This window comes from Myxine glutinosa, chromosome 1, assembly GCF_964187855.1.
Source record: "Myxine glutinosa chromosome 1, kmMyxGlut1.1, whole genome shotgun sequence".
Lineage (NCBI taxonomy): Eukaryota > Metazoa > Chordata > Myxini > Myxiniformes > Myxinidae > Myxine > Myxine glutinosa.
In genome coordinates, this window is record NC_136261.1 from 410,137,578 (window position 1) to 410,152,582 (window position 15,005).

The 15,005-nt window shown below is 45.0% G+C and overlaps 1 protein-coding gene across 1 annotated transcript in view; it reads right to left on the bottom strand.

Moving 5' to 3' along the window:
* Positions 1-3,149: 3,149 nt before the first annotated feature.
* Positions 3,150-15,005, bottom strand: part of LOC137416462 (serine/threonine-protein kinase B-raf) — a 70,532-nt gene continuing 58,676 nt past the window's right edge. The window contains exons 15-19 of the mRNA XM_068102061.2: positions 12,333-12,451; positions 11,994-12,125; positions 4,874-5,008; positions 4,596-4,749; positions 3,150-3,718 (exon numbers count right to left, since the gene is read on the bottom strand). Coding sequence (XP_067958162.2) covers positions 3,696-3,718; positions 4,596-4,749; positions 4,874-5,008; positions 11,994-12,125; positions 12,333-12,451 — 563 coding nt within the window. The 3' untranslated portion in view covers positions 3,150-3,695. The remainder of the gene's footprint in view (positions 3,719-4,595; positions 4,750-4,873; positions 5,009-11,993; positions 12,126-12,332; positions 12,452-15,005) is intronic.

Below are 15,005 nucleotides of genomic sequence, written 5' to 3' on the forward strand. Positions count from 1 at the left end.
GGAGGCCTATTACACACATTGACCTTTGACCTCTTGACCACCGAAATCCAATCAGTTAATCTTTACATCATTATACATATCTGTACCAAGTTTGAATTATATCACTTCAGCCATTCTCAAGTTAGAGGCCTATTACACACATTGACCTTTGACCTCTTGACCACCGAAATCCAATCAGTTAATCTTTACATCATTATACATATCTGTACCAAGTTTGAATTAGATCCCTTTAGCCGTTCTCAAGTTAGAGGCCTATTACAAACATTGACCTTTGACCTCTTGACCACTGAAATCCAATCAGTTAATCTTTACATCATTATACATATCTGTACCAAGTTTGAATTAGATCACTTCAGCCGTGTCTCAAGTTAGAGGCCTATTACACACATTGACCTTTGACCTCTTGACCACCGAAATCCAATCAGTTAATCTTTACATCATTATACATATCTGTACCAAGTTTGAATTAGATCCCTTTAGCCGTTCTCAAGTTAGAGGCCTATTACACACATTGACCTTTGACCTCTTGACCACCGAAATCCAATCAGTTAATCTTTACATCATTATACATATCTGTACCAAGTTTGAATTAGATCCCTTTAGCCGTTCTCAAGTTAGAGGCCTATTACACACATTGACCTTTGACCTCTTGACCACCGAAATCCAATCAGTTAATCTTTACATCATTATACATATCTGTACCAAGTTTGAATTAAATCACTTCAGCCGTTCTCAAGTTATAGACCTATAAGACTTCGACCTTATCCCTTTGACCCCAAAATCTAATCAGTTAATCCTTACATAATTACACATATCTGTACCAAGTTTGAATTAGATCATTTCAGCCGTTCTCAAGTTATAGACATATTACAGACTTCGACCGTTGCCCTTTGACCCCAAAATCCAATCAGTTAATCTTTACATCATTATACATATCTGTACCAAGTTTGAATTAGATCTCTTTAGCCATTCTCAAGTTATAGACCTATAACAGACTTCGACCTTTGCCCTTTGACCCCAAAATCCAATCAGTTAATCTTTACATCATTATACATACCTGTGCCAAGTTTGAATTAGATCACTTCAGCCGTTCTCAGGTTATAGACCTATAACAGACTTCGACCAAATTCTAATCCCTTTTGGGTGGTACGAGGAATAGATCTGTGTAAAACGAAAGCTAACTCTTAAAACGGTTTTTCAAATATCGCATACACAAGCCAAGTTACTGAGATGGTTGCCATGGCAACATAATTCAGCCAATCACCATCGTCATCGAATCAGGTTGAGATCATGTCACGAGGAATAGATATATGCAAAATGAAAGCTAAATGTTCAACGGTTTTTTAAATATCCTGCACACAAAAGTACATGGACGGATGATCGGTCGGTTGGTCGGAGCTCATTTTAATGTCCCTCATCCCCGGGCATCGGAAGGGTGGGAGATAATAAAGAGATACAGCCCAGAAAGGAAAAGGCGTTTCCGGGTTCGCCATGTTCATTCATTTTGGAAACCTTTGCCATTACAAAGCGAAACCTTGCACACAAAGGAAGACACAAAAAGAACACACAAAACTGCATCGTTTTTCTTTTTATTCAGGTGCAGTTCATCCTGTTCAGTTCAACTCTCGGTCCATTTTGGAATCACAGTTATTGCCAAGAATGCAAAGCAGAACAGCATTATGTCAGGAATGTTTTTACAACATTTAGCAAAGTGCGCAAGAAAGACCGAGCCGCGAAAAGAGAAATCCTACGGACGGAGAGCGGGACGCGTCCGTTCCGCACGACCTGGGCCTCGTGTCCGAAGATGCAGCTGTGATACAGCGGGACGGCTTGAGGACGCCAGTGAGAATCCTTCAGGACGGCGGCACACATTACCGAGTTCTTCCGAACCGGAAGCTTCGCTAGATCAAGATTTACTCAAAGTATCTAACCTCAAACGAGGACTCTCTCGATTGCACGATCATTTCCAAGCAGATCCCTTCATCTGAAGATCGTCTTCTAAAAACCTAAAAAACCTTCAAAACAAAATAAATCTAAAAACGAGTTTAAGAAAATGAACCTGAAGATAAAAAACAGAAAAATCCTTCAATGTTCACCTTCGATATATATGGAGGAACTTTGGGGCTATTTCGTCGTTAGAATTTAGTTCAATTATGTAGTGTTACGGTTACTTCCTGGAACGGTCTCGCCTTAAGAGGAGACGCAATTCCAGTACAAGCCGAATAAATGCAGCCACAAGAACGGAAGATCTGTCCGCCGTTGTGTCCCACCTTTGTCGCGCGTTACCTTCGGCCCGGCGTTCGAGTCGAATCCGTGACAAGGTGCTGCCTTTGGATGAAAGCTACAAAAAGCAACAGTCGAGTTTCACCCGCAGCGCATGGAGCATTTAACAAGCAGAACGACGACGAATACAAACGGAACCCGATGTCCCTGCTGTCAAATGTTGTGTTTGTGCTTCCCCTTCTCTCCCCATCTTGTCTACCTCTACCCTTATTATATGTTTTGTGTGTGTGTTTGATTTTTTTGTGTGATAAATGTTATTAGCTCTTTCACGAGCCTCGATCCTGTATACCAAAAAAAAAAAAAAAAAAAAAAAAAAAAAAAACCTTTGGAGGGAAAATAAAGCAACTCGTGCAGTTGGCATCGGGAACGTTTGAAAACAATTAAAAACCACCTGAGCAAAGTGGCGATGGAACTGAACGCACTGTTTTTAAAAAACCTGAACGGCACAACCAGGCAAATAAATAATAATAATAATAATAATAATAATAACAATAACAATAATAATAAAATATATTTATATATATAATTAAAGCATCAGTTGTCTTTATAACAAAGAACTGCAGTGTTCATTTTACAGTACAAACCTGTGCAAAACAACTCCTTAGATATCTTGAGTAAAGAGACAGGTGTTCACTGAGCGGTGCAATCGAGGATGAGGGCGCGGACGGGACTTATTTACATGAGCGATGACTTGCGCACACAAAGTCTCCGGGCGTTTATGTTACAGCCGAACGTTAGGAACAAAAATGGCGGCGAACGACTACTCCTTGATACGGACGCCTCGGCAATGAGATTCGAGTCGGATAGAAATTTCCTTTGGGAAACGTAGTGACTGCAGTGTGATGAATACTCGGGCCTTGTTCGAAGCGAATGAAAACGACGTTTATTAACAAGCTCGGCACAGACGGGGAACGACTCCGCGGGACGGCATGCATTTCATCTCGGGCTCGAAACCCCTAACGCACACAAAGGAACGGCTTTATGACGTCACACGACGCTTTGACATATGAACGTTGCGACATGCGCCCTGCGTGCTAACACTGCGGCGGCTCGCAGGACCTCGCGCCGGGGACCGAGAGAGAAACCTGGGGACCGACGAGGGCCGCCGGTCCCCGGGTGCGGACGTCGGCGCTTCGGTGGACATCGAAACATGCAGCATCTTCGCTTGAGAAACGCGATCCCTTCCTATGTTACAAAAGTACAGAATGCAAACTAAGTGGTTGGAATGGAACTTGCATTTAAAACACCAGAACGAGGCGTCGAATGCGAGATGAAACCAATCGCATCATACAAAGAACACAAAACTTTTAAAATACCACATACTATGCCTTCGACCTTCTACATTCCCGTGACGATCCCAGGCGGGCGGACAACTCGAGGAACTTCCTATTGAGGGGCTGCAGCAGAACTGGTTATTTGAAAGCCACGAACTCTCCTGCACGGGCACAAAACAGCAATTCCACTCAAACACAAACGAACATTTACATCTCATAGTCAAATATGGTGAAGATGTGAGTACGAGTGACTGAAAAACAGAAACTCAAAGCCACCCATTATGCAAATACAGACACGGAGTTTGCCAATATTGGGGGGCTGCCAGGATAACCTAGTGGTTTGTGCACATGAATCCCGACCGAGCTATAAACCCGACCCAGTCATCCTCAACCCCCCAACCCCTAATAATTCAGAATACTCAACCAATTCTTCTTCGCCTCTCCATTCCCACACCATACTTATTAACATCCATATTCCCCCACCATACTTATTAACATCCCTATACACCCACCACACCTCTTAACATCCCTATACCCCCACCACACCTATTAATATTCCTATTCCCCCACCACACCTCTTAACATCCCTAATCCCCCACCACACCTATTAATATCCCTATTCCCCCACCACACCTATTAATATTCCTATTCCCCCACCACACCTATTAATATCCCTATTCCCCCACCAAACCTATTAATTTCCCTATTACCTATTAATATCCCTATACCCCACCACACCTATTAATACTCCTATTCCCCCACCACACCTATTAATATTCCTATTCCCCCACCACACCTATTAATATCCCTATTCCTCCACCACACCTCTCAACATCCCCCCCATTACCCCACCACACCTATTAACATACCCCCCACCCCCCCCCCCCACCTCTTAACCTCCCCATTTAACCTATTCCCCTATTTCTCAGCATATTTTTCCTCTCCCAACTCCTTCATGCCTCCAACCACTCCTTTTCCACCTCGTCCTCTCCCATTTCCCATTTTTACGAGCTCATAGGGTGTAAGGTGTGATCGAACCGTAGCCTGCAGCCTGGATGGGCGTTTTAGGAGATGCACAGGTGTACAAGCTGAAATCCTCCGTCTGGAAACCCGCACGGTTGAGCGAAGGTTCGGATGCGCTGCGGTGGATCTTTGGCAATGACCTGGCTAGGAGGTCGATCGATGCCAAGATCTAAAAGGACATAGACCAATTCATTGTAAACACACTAGTGCGGGTTTTTAAAAATCAAATCGTTTCAAGCTATCCTTCAAAAGGATTTCCGTATGAATGTCGACAATGGAAGTACTGTCAGTACCTGAGGGAAGAGCAGCCTGTCCTCCCTCTTCTTCTTCATACAATCCACCATGAGTCTCTTCATAGCTTTGGGACAATTACTGCGGATCTTACTCAGGTCTGGTGATAGGTACCCTCGGCCCACCATGAAGATGATCTAAAAGAAAAACAAATAAATACTTGTAGAGAAGCACCAACTGTCAAAGGGAACGGAGTATTAGATGTGCCGATCGACTAATGTATTGAATAGCTCGAGTCTCATGCACATGTGGAGCATTGTTATGCGAAATAGGGAACGAACGAACGAACGAACAAAACAAACAAACAAACAAACAAAACCGCACGCACACACACACACACACACACACACACACACACACACACACACACACACACACACACACACACACACACACACACACACACACACACACACACACACACACCCCTTAGGGAAAACCTCTGTCGTTTAACCATTCACAAACAACAAAGAACAATCAGACATTGTAGACCCGCACTAGGACGTGTTTGTGTGGTGGTTATTACTTCCGCCACCAAAGGTGGATGGAGGGTATGTTTTCAACCCCTGTCTGTCTGTTTGTCTGTCCGTCCGTTTGTCTGTCCGTTTGTGAACAAGATATCTCAAAAAGTTGTGGACGGATTCGGATGAAATTTGGCAGAGATGTAGCGTATGTGACAAGGACGAAATGCTTAGATTTTGGTGAAGATCCGGATTCGGATCCGGCTACCAGAATTTTTAAGTGATTCTTCACAATTGGGAGATAGGGCCAAAAACGATACATAGCAGGATATCTCAAAAGGTTGTGCAAGGCTTTGGATGAAACTTGTTGGACAGGTTGTGTGTGTGACAAGGAAGAATCGATTCAATTTTGATGAAGATCTGGATCCAGCTCGTATCATTTTTAAAGTGATTCTTCACTCTTGAGTGATATGTCCAAAAATGACAGACAGCAGAATATCTCAAAAAGTTGGATGGATTTCGACGAAATTTGGTGGAAAACGAAACTTGGTGGTTGTGAGTGTGAAAAGGACTAATCGTTTCGATTTTGGTGAAGATCTGAATATGGATTTGCATGCAAGAATTATTTAATTTTTAAGTGATTCATCACCATTGAGAAATCGGGTGAAAAGCGATATATAACATGATATTTAAAAACGTTATGGACGTGTTTTGACTAAACGTGGTGGATGAGTTGTTTAGGTGACAAGAACAAGCGGATTAGATTTTTGTTCAGGTCCAAATCCAGATCCAGCCTATCAGTGGATACAAAACAAACTGTTCACCAGGCGGAGGTATGCTCTCTACTGAGTGCCGTTCTAGGTAGCTGCTGTGATTGTGTGATTTATTGATGATGTAGATTTATGTTCAAGCCAATATGGCTGCCGAACCACGTGACCGATGGCGTCATCAATTTAATTCACCCATACAATTTTTGTGCAGATCACGCTCAAGAAATTTCAAACTGATCGGATCAACAGTTCTAATTGTCTAATTATGACGTCATAATGAAGACACCGATGACATCATCATGAATATATGTTGTTCCCCATGAATATATGTACTTGACAATGAGCCATGTTTCCATTTTTTTCCATGGAGCGGTTTCGGAGATAAAGAGGAGCAAAGTTTTTCGGAGATAAAGAGGAGCAGGTTTTTCAAGATGGCGCTCGCACCACGTAACCTATGTTTTCATAATTATCATTAAAATATTCTACAGGAGGCGCTCGGATGGTGAAAATTTCTTGGCAAATGGACCAACGGTTGCAGAGAAAAGCATACTCACATTCTATACGGACAAACAAATAGACCCAAATGCAATACCCTCTCCTCTGGCGAGTGTAAAAATATGGGGGCCAAACCACTTGACTGATGACGTCATCGTTATTAATTTTTTTCCCTCCACCAATTTATCCCAAGATGACGCTGAAGAAATTTCATCCAGATCGGATGAAGTTTTGTACTTGTCGAATTATGACGTCATAATGGAGGCACCTATGACATCATCATCAACATATGTTAATCCACATGGAGAGTTCTTTACAACGAGCCATGTCTCAATTTTTCTATGCAGCGCTTTCAGAGATATAGAGGTGCAAAGTTTTCGGATGATTGGAGAGAGAGGAGGGGGGATAGAAGAGAGGATGATGGAAGAGTGAGAGAGAGAAAGAGAGAGGTGGCGATCACGAGAGAAGAGGGGATGATGGAAGAGTGAGAGAGAGAAGTGGTGATCAAGAGGGGAGAGGGGATGATGGAAGAGTGAGAGAGAGAAGTGGTGATGAAGAGTGGAGAGGGGATGATGGAAGAGTGAGAGAGAGAAGTGGTGATCAAGAGTGGAGAGGGGATGGTGGAAGAGTGAGAGAGAGAAGTGGTGATCAAGAGTGGAGAGGGGATGATGGAAGAGTGAGAGAGAGAAGTGGTGATGAATAGAGGAAAGGGGATGATGGAAGAGTGAGAGAGAGAGAAGTGGTGATCAAGAGTGGAGAGGGGATGATGGAAGAGTGAGAGAGAGAAGTGGTGATGAAGAGTGGAGAGGGGATGATGGAAGAGTGAGAGAGAGAAGTGGTGATCAAGAGTGGAGAGGGGATGGTGGAAGAGTGAGAGAGAGAAGTGGTGATCAAGAGAGGAAAGGGGATGATGGAAGAGTGAGAGAGAGAAGTGGTGATCAAGAGTGGAGAGGGGATGATGGAAGAGTGAGAGAGAGAAGTGGTGATCAAGAGAAGAGTGGATGATGGAAGAGTGAGAGAGAGAAGTGGTGATCAAGAGAAGAGGTGATTATGGAAGAGAGAGAGAGAGAAGTGGTGAACAAGAGTGGAGAGGGGATGATGGAAGAGTGAGAGAGAGAAGTGGTGATCAAGAGAGGAGAGGGGATGATGGAAGAGTGAGAGAGAGAAGTGGTGATCAAGAGTGGAGAGGGCATGATGGAAGAGTGAGAGAGAGAAGTGGTGATCAAGAGTGGAGAGGGGATGATGGAAGAGTGAGAGAGAAGTGGTGATCAAGAGAGGAGAGGGCATGATGGAAGAGTGAGAGAGAGAAGTGGTGATCAAGAGTAGAGAGGGCATGATGGAAGAGTGAGAGAGAGAAGTGGTGATCAAGAGAGGAGAGGGCATGATGGAAGAGTGAGAGAGAGAAGAGGTGATCAAGAGAGGAGAGGGCATGGTGGAAGAGTGAGAGAGAGAAGTGATGATCAAGAGTGGAGAGGGCATGATGGAAGAGTGAGAGAGAGAAGTGGTGATCAAGAGTGGAGAGGGGATGATGGAAGAGTGAGAGAGAGAGAAGTGGTGATCAAGAGTGGAGAGGTCATGATGGAAGAGTGAGAGAGAGAAGTGGTGATCAAGAGAGGAGAGGGCATGATGGAAGATTGGAAGAGTGAGAGAGAGAGAAGTGGTGATCAAGAGAGGAGAGGGGATGATGGAAGAGTGAGAGAGAGAAGTGGTGATCAAGAGAGGAGAGGGCATGATGGAAGAGGATTGAAAGACTCCGCAATAAAACAGGTCTCACAGTTCACTCCCAAGCCTACAAGGACCACCTACAACACTACAAAGATGCCCTCTCCCGCGCCCGCTCCGCCTACTACTCTCAAATTATCCACTCTGGCTCCGGAAACCCAAAAGCACTCTTCTCGACAATAAACAAACTCCTCCGCCCCCTGGACACCACCACCCAGTCATTCACAGTAGACAACTGCATCTCCTTCCTTTCTTTCTTCCAACGCAAAATTGACAACATCTACAACAGCTTGACCACCGCCGCACCCGCTCCCCCTCCAACCACCTGCCCCCCCTTATCCTGCCTTCCCCTGTCTCAATTCTCCCCGGTCTCCCCTACTGACCTCTCTGAACTCCTCATAGGATTGAAAACTGCCACCTGCACTCTTGACCCCATCCCCTTCAGCTTTGTCAAGGCCTCCCTCCCTGCTCTCTCTCCACTTATCATTGCAACAATAAACTCCTCCCTGTCTACAGGCATCGTCCCACCATCCCTCAAAATTGCTGCTGTTACCCCCATTCTAAAAAAACCTGGTCTAAACCCTGACACCCTAAATAACTTCAGACCCATCTCCAACCTACCCTTTCTGTCAAAAGTTTTGGAACGCGCTGTAGCCACGCAACTCAAACATCACCTCTCTGCCAATAACCTGTATGAAACATTCCAATCCGGATTCCGCTCCAACCACAGTACTGAAACTGCTCTCCTCAAAATCACCAACGACCTTCTCCTCTCCTCTGACGCTGGCAACCTCAACATTCTCATCCTCCTCGACCTCAGCGCTGCCTTTGACACCATCGATCACACCATCCTCCTCACCCGACTTGAATCCACCTTTAACGTTACCGGCACTGCCCTCTCTTGGATTAAATCATACCTCTCTGACAGACGCCAGTTCATCTCCGTCAATAACTGCAAATCCCCCACTGCTCCCCTCCCCCAAGGTGTCCCCCAAGGTTCAGTTCTTGGCCCCCTCCTCTTCATCCTTTACCTGTCCCCCCTCGGTCACTTAATCCGCCGTCATGGTCTCCAATTCCACTGCTTCGCCGATGACATCCAGCTTTTCATCTCCACCAAGTCCGTCTCCACCGACACCCACTCTATCCTGACAAACTGCATCTCTGAAATAAAATCCTGGCTTCAAATCAACTTCCTCAAACTTAACTGTGATAAATCTGAAATAATCATCATTGGCCCAAAAACGCTCACAAAATCCACCCATAACCTTGCCCTCAACATCGACGGTATCCCAGTATCCACCTCCCCTCTCATCCGGAATCTTGGCGTCATCTTTGACCAAACCCTCTCCTTCGACAAATACACTAAACAGATCACAAAGACAGCCTTCTTTCACCTGAAAAACATCGCCCGTCTCCGCTCATCCCTCTCCTCCACGGCTGCAGAAACCCTCATCCACGCCTTCATCACCTCCCGTCTGGACTACTGCAATAGCCTCCTCTATGGTTCACCCTCAACAATCACCCATAAACTCCAATACATTCAGAACTCCGCTGCCCGTCTACTCACCCATTCCCGGACCCGTGACCACATCACCCCCGTCCTCTACAAGCTTCACTGGCTCCCCATCTCCCAGAGAATCCAGTACAAAATCCTCCTCTTGACCTACAAAGCCCTCCATAACCTGGCCCCATCCTACCTGGCTGACCTCCTCTCCAGACACACTCCCACCCGCAACCTCCGCTCTGCTGGTACCAACCTCCTGACCCCCCCCCCCCATCCAGACCAAATTCAGATCCTGGGACAGGGCCTTCTCCATCGCTGCTCCCACCCTCTGGAACTCACTACCTCACACCATCAGAGACTCCTCCTCACTCACCACATTCAAAACATCACTCAAGACCCACCTGTTCAGCACTGCATTCAACATTCAACCCACAGCATTTAACCCCTGACTATCACTTCTCCTTCTCCCTCCTTTTGCTTTAAATATTTCCCTATTGATTCTTGTCTTTTTGCAATTGTTGTTTTCATGTATTGTTATGCATTATGTTTTGCACTCTGTCAAAGCGCCTTTGGGCTTCATGAAAAGCGCTATACAAAATAAATGAATTATTATTATTATTATTAAGAGTGAGAGAGAGAGAAGTGATGATCAAGAGTGGAGAGGGGATGATGGAAGAGTGAGAGAGAGAAGTGGTGATCAAGAGAGGAGAGGGCATGATGGAAGAGTGAGAGAGAGAGAGAGAAGTGGTGATCAAGAGTGGAGAGGGGATGATGGAAGAGTGAGAAAGAGAAGTGGTGATCAAGAGAGGAGAGGGCATGATGGAATAGTGAGAGAGAGAAGTGGTGATCAAGATAGGAGAGGGGATGATGGAAGAGTGAGAGAGAGAAGTGGTGATCAAGAGAGAAGAGGGGATGATGGAAGAGTGAGAGAGAGAAGTGGTGATAAAGAGAGGAGAGGGGATGATGGAAGAGTGAGATAGAGAAGTGGTGATCAAGAGGGGAGAGGGGATGATGGAAGAGTGAGAGAGAGAAGTGGTGATCAAGAGTGGAGAGGGGATGATGGAAGAGTGAGAGAGAGAAGTGGTGATCAAGAGAGGAGAGGGGATGATGGAAGAGTGAGAGAGAGAAGTGGTGATCAAGAGAGAAGAGTGGATGATGGAAGAGTGAGAGAGAGAAGTGGTGATCAAGAGAGGAGAGGGGATGATGGAAGAGTGAGAGAGAGAAGTGGTGATCAAGAGTGGAGAGGGCATGATGGAAGAGTGAGAGAGAGAAGTGGTGATCAAGAGAGGAGAGGGCATGATGGAAGAGTGAGAGAGAGAAGTGGTGATCAAGAGAGGAGAGGGAATGATGGAAGAGTGAGAGAGAGAAGTGGTGATCAAAAGTGGAGAGGGCATAATGGAAGAGTGAGAGAGAGAAGTGGTGATCAAAGTGGAGAGGGGATGATGGAAGAGTGAGAGAGAGAGAAGTAGTGATCAAGAGAGGAGAGGGGAGAAAAGAGAGGACAATGGAAGAGAGAAATGAGGCGAAATCAAGAGGAGAGGAGAGAAGAGAAGATGATGGAAGGGTGAGATGAGGCGATCACAAGAGTAGGATGAGGAGCAAATCAAGGATGGTGTGAGAGCGAGAGAGCAAGTGAGAGAGAGAGAGAGCGAGAGAGCGAGAGCGAGAGCGAGAGAGAGAGAGAGAGAGAGAGAGACAGAGAGAGACAGAGAGAGAGAGAGAGAGAGCGTGAGTGAGAGGGAGAGAGAGAGAGCGAGAGAGAGCGAGAGAGAGAGAGAGAGAGAGAGCATGCGAGAGCGAGAGCGAGAGAGAGAGAGGAGAGTGCAGGAGGAGGGGGGAGAGAAAATTGGGAGAGAAAAGAGTGGGAGTTTGAAAGGGGGGGGGGGGAAGGAAGGATGATAGCCGAGATGAGAGGGGGAGTGTGAGACGAGGTGGAGAGAAAGGAAGTTGTGGAGGAGATGCGAGTAAGAGAGGGAATGGGCAGGTATGGAGCATGTTGGGAAGGGGGGAAAGAGAGACATTCGGCAATGTTTGCATACATAATAAATAGAAAGACACTAAGAATGCACAATAACGGTATCATGAGTTGGTGGTTCATCCTGTGAAACATTCCACATAAATTCGATCAAAAGGCTTCACCAGAGAGGACGTTACCAAGCCGGTGGCCCACCTGATCTCGGTTGTTGATGTTCGAGTACGGCAGTTGTCCCGACATCAACTCAAACAGCACAATCCCGAAGGCATAGACGTCGGATTGAAAGCTGTACGGGTTCCTGTCCTGCATTCGAATAACTTCGGGGGCCTGAGCGGTCACACAGACATGGAACCTTGTCAAACTGAGCGCAGGAAGAGAGTTCACTCACATGTGGAAAGGCTGAATGAGTGAATGAAAGAAAGAACGAAATTAAAATATACAAGTGTGAATTATTCAGCAACAAGAAGAAGAAGAAGAAGAACACCTTCAAAAATCATTTATTTGAAAGAACAAAGCTTCAGGAAGATCCCTCACCATCCACAGGATAGAACCCGATGGTTGCTCCAGTTGGTGAGATCCACTCCAGCGCGCCTTCACTGTGGCCAGGCCAAAGTCTCCGATTTTCACCGTAAGATCGTCGTGTAGAAAAATATCTGGTAGATGTCGTCATGGCAGTCACAACGTACACAGGGAGTCATTCGCACGCACATCAGGTTGAAATGTCGACCGACGAGGACCATAACCAAGAGTTCCTCTCCGCTCGTGTCCACGTGGTATTGTCTCAGCATCCACATGACCTCTTCCCTCCCTCTGTGTCCCCATGACCTCTTCCCTCCCTCTGTGTCCCCATGACCTCTTCCCTCCCTCTGTGTCCCCTCCCCTTCCCTCCCTCTGTGTCCCCATGACCTCTTCCCTCCCTCTGTGTCCCCATGACCTCTTCCCTCCCTCTGTGTCCCCTCCCCTTCCCTCCCTCTGTGTCCCCATGACCTCTTCCCTCCCTCTGTGTCCCCATGACCCCATGACCCCTTCCTCCCTCTGTGTCCCTGTCCCCTCTTCCCTCCCCTCCCAATATTCCCCAAAATCTGAATGGTAAATCCATGAGGAGTTTACCTGCTCAACACATTCACACCCTAAAGAGTCTGCACGTCCAAGTAGATGTTAAATTACATGTTTCCAAAACCCAAAATGCAACATGTGACACATTCAAATCCAACACACGAGAAAAACCAAAATGAGGAAAGCAATCTTAAACAAATTGTGACATTTAAAGATTGACCGAGTTAACGTTATTTTAAAGGAACTAGGACGACGGCTGCGACCATTATTTACATTACGAGGATGTTACCATACTTTTGTAACGTTCACATTGTAACGTTTCCACATTCGTTACACTTCCTCCAAAACCGTTACACTTCTCAAATTCGTTACACACTTCTCAAAATCGTTACAATATATTATTGGTTTGTTGATAACTCCTGGTGTGGTTTCCAGATTGATTTCGACACGGAATAACATTTTTTTTTTTCTGCCGTGGCTCCTCCTGGGGTTCGGAGGTATACCGAGACCAGGAGGTCGGGGAGTAGCACGTAACACATAACATATTAAAATTAATAAATAACGAGCTTTTAATAACATCTACATCACTTTTACAAACAGGGGGAACACATGGATGTTTATTGAATAACATAACATATTAAAATTAATAAATAACGAGCTTTTAATAACATCTTCATCACTTTTACAAACAGGGGGGACACATGGATGTTTATTGAATAATATAACATATTAAAATTAATAAATAACGAGCTTTTAATAACATCTACATCACTTTTACAAACAGGGGGAACACATGGATATTTATTGAATAACATAACATATTAAAATTAATAAATAACGAGCTTTTAATAACATCTTCATGACTTTTACAAACAGGGGGAACACATGGATGTTCATGAAATAACATAACATATTAAAATTAATAAATAACGAGCTTTTAATAACATCTTCATCACTTTTACAAACAGGGGGAACACGTGGATGTTTATTGAATAACATAACATATTAAAATTAATAAATAACGAGCTTTTAATAACATCTACATCACTTTTACAAACAGGGGGAACACATGGATGTTCATGAAATAACATAACATATTAAAATTAAGAAATAACCACCTTTTAATAACATATACATCACTTTTACAAACAGGGGGAACACATGGATGTTTATTAAATAACATATGTTACGGATTCGGCACTAATTATTGTTGTTGTTATTATTATTATTGTTGGTTCTAAGTACTATGGTTATTGTTGTTTAAGGAAATGGTTATTGTGGTTAAAAGGGTTAAAAGCGCTCATGAAAAAGAGACAGGAAGCCGGAAGACGATGACAGAGAGAGAGGGAAGAGGAAGAAGACATGAGGAGATAGGAAAAAGACGTGTCTTGAAGCTCCGTACCGAGCGTGGTCGAGCGTACATCGCGAGTGAACTTTGGGTCCTTGAAAGGAATTTCGTGCGATATCTGTTATCGCTGGAGTATTGAGAAATCTGCTTAGTCAGGTATAGGCATTGAGGATCTGGAGAACCCTCGCCTAGAGGCGTCGGCTCGAGTAAGAGCCGTCCGCCATTTTGCATCGCGCGCTGCGTTCACCGAAAAAGGCTTTGTAAAGCGTCAACTTTTCTCACCCTCCGGTCGTCTGCCGGGGATGTGTGTGCGCGAAAGCGGCGTTTGAAGAATACGTTGCAGTTCGCTGATTGAACTGCGAACGTGCACGCCTGGATCGCGCCTTTGGGATTTTCCCTTTCCGCCACCAGTTTGATGTTGGTTAGGACCACGTGACGGTCCATGCCCTGCCTACACCTCCTTACTCGCCTCATCGCTTCTTCGCCTCATCCCCTCTTCGCCTCATCGCCAGGGTCACCTTTGAGTTATAGAGACATTGAGGAGTGTTCTGTCATATTCACTGGGAGCACAGAGAGTGTTATTACCTTAACAGATGGTACCATCTTGAGATATTGATTGTATTGTGGATTGCTATAATTGTTGTATCGTTATCCCTGTGTGATTTATAATATACTAGGGCATGCCCGTACTATATATATATCTAAAATTATATCCCCCCCCTCTATTTACATGAAATGGTTTGGTCCATTCGCAAAGCCAAAGCGAACGGCTTGCGAGTACGGTGACAATCCCCCCCCTCTAT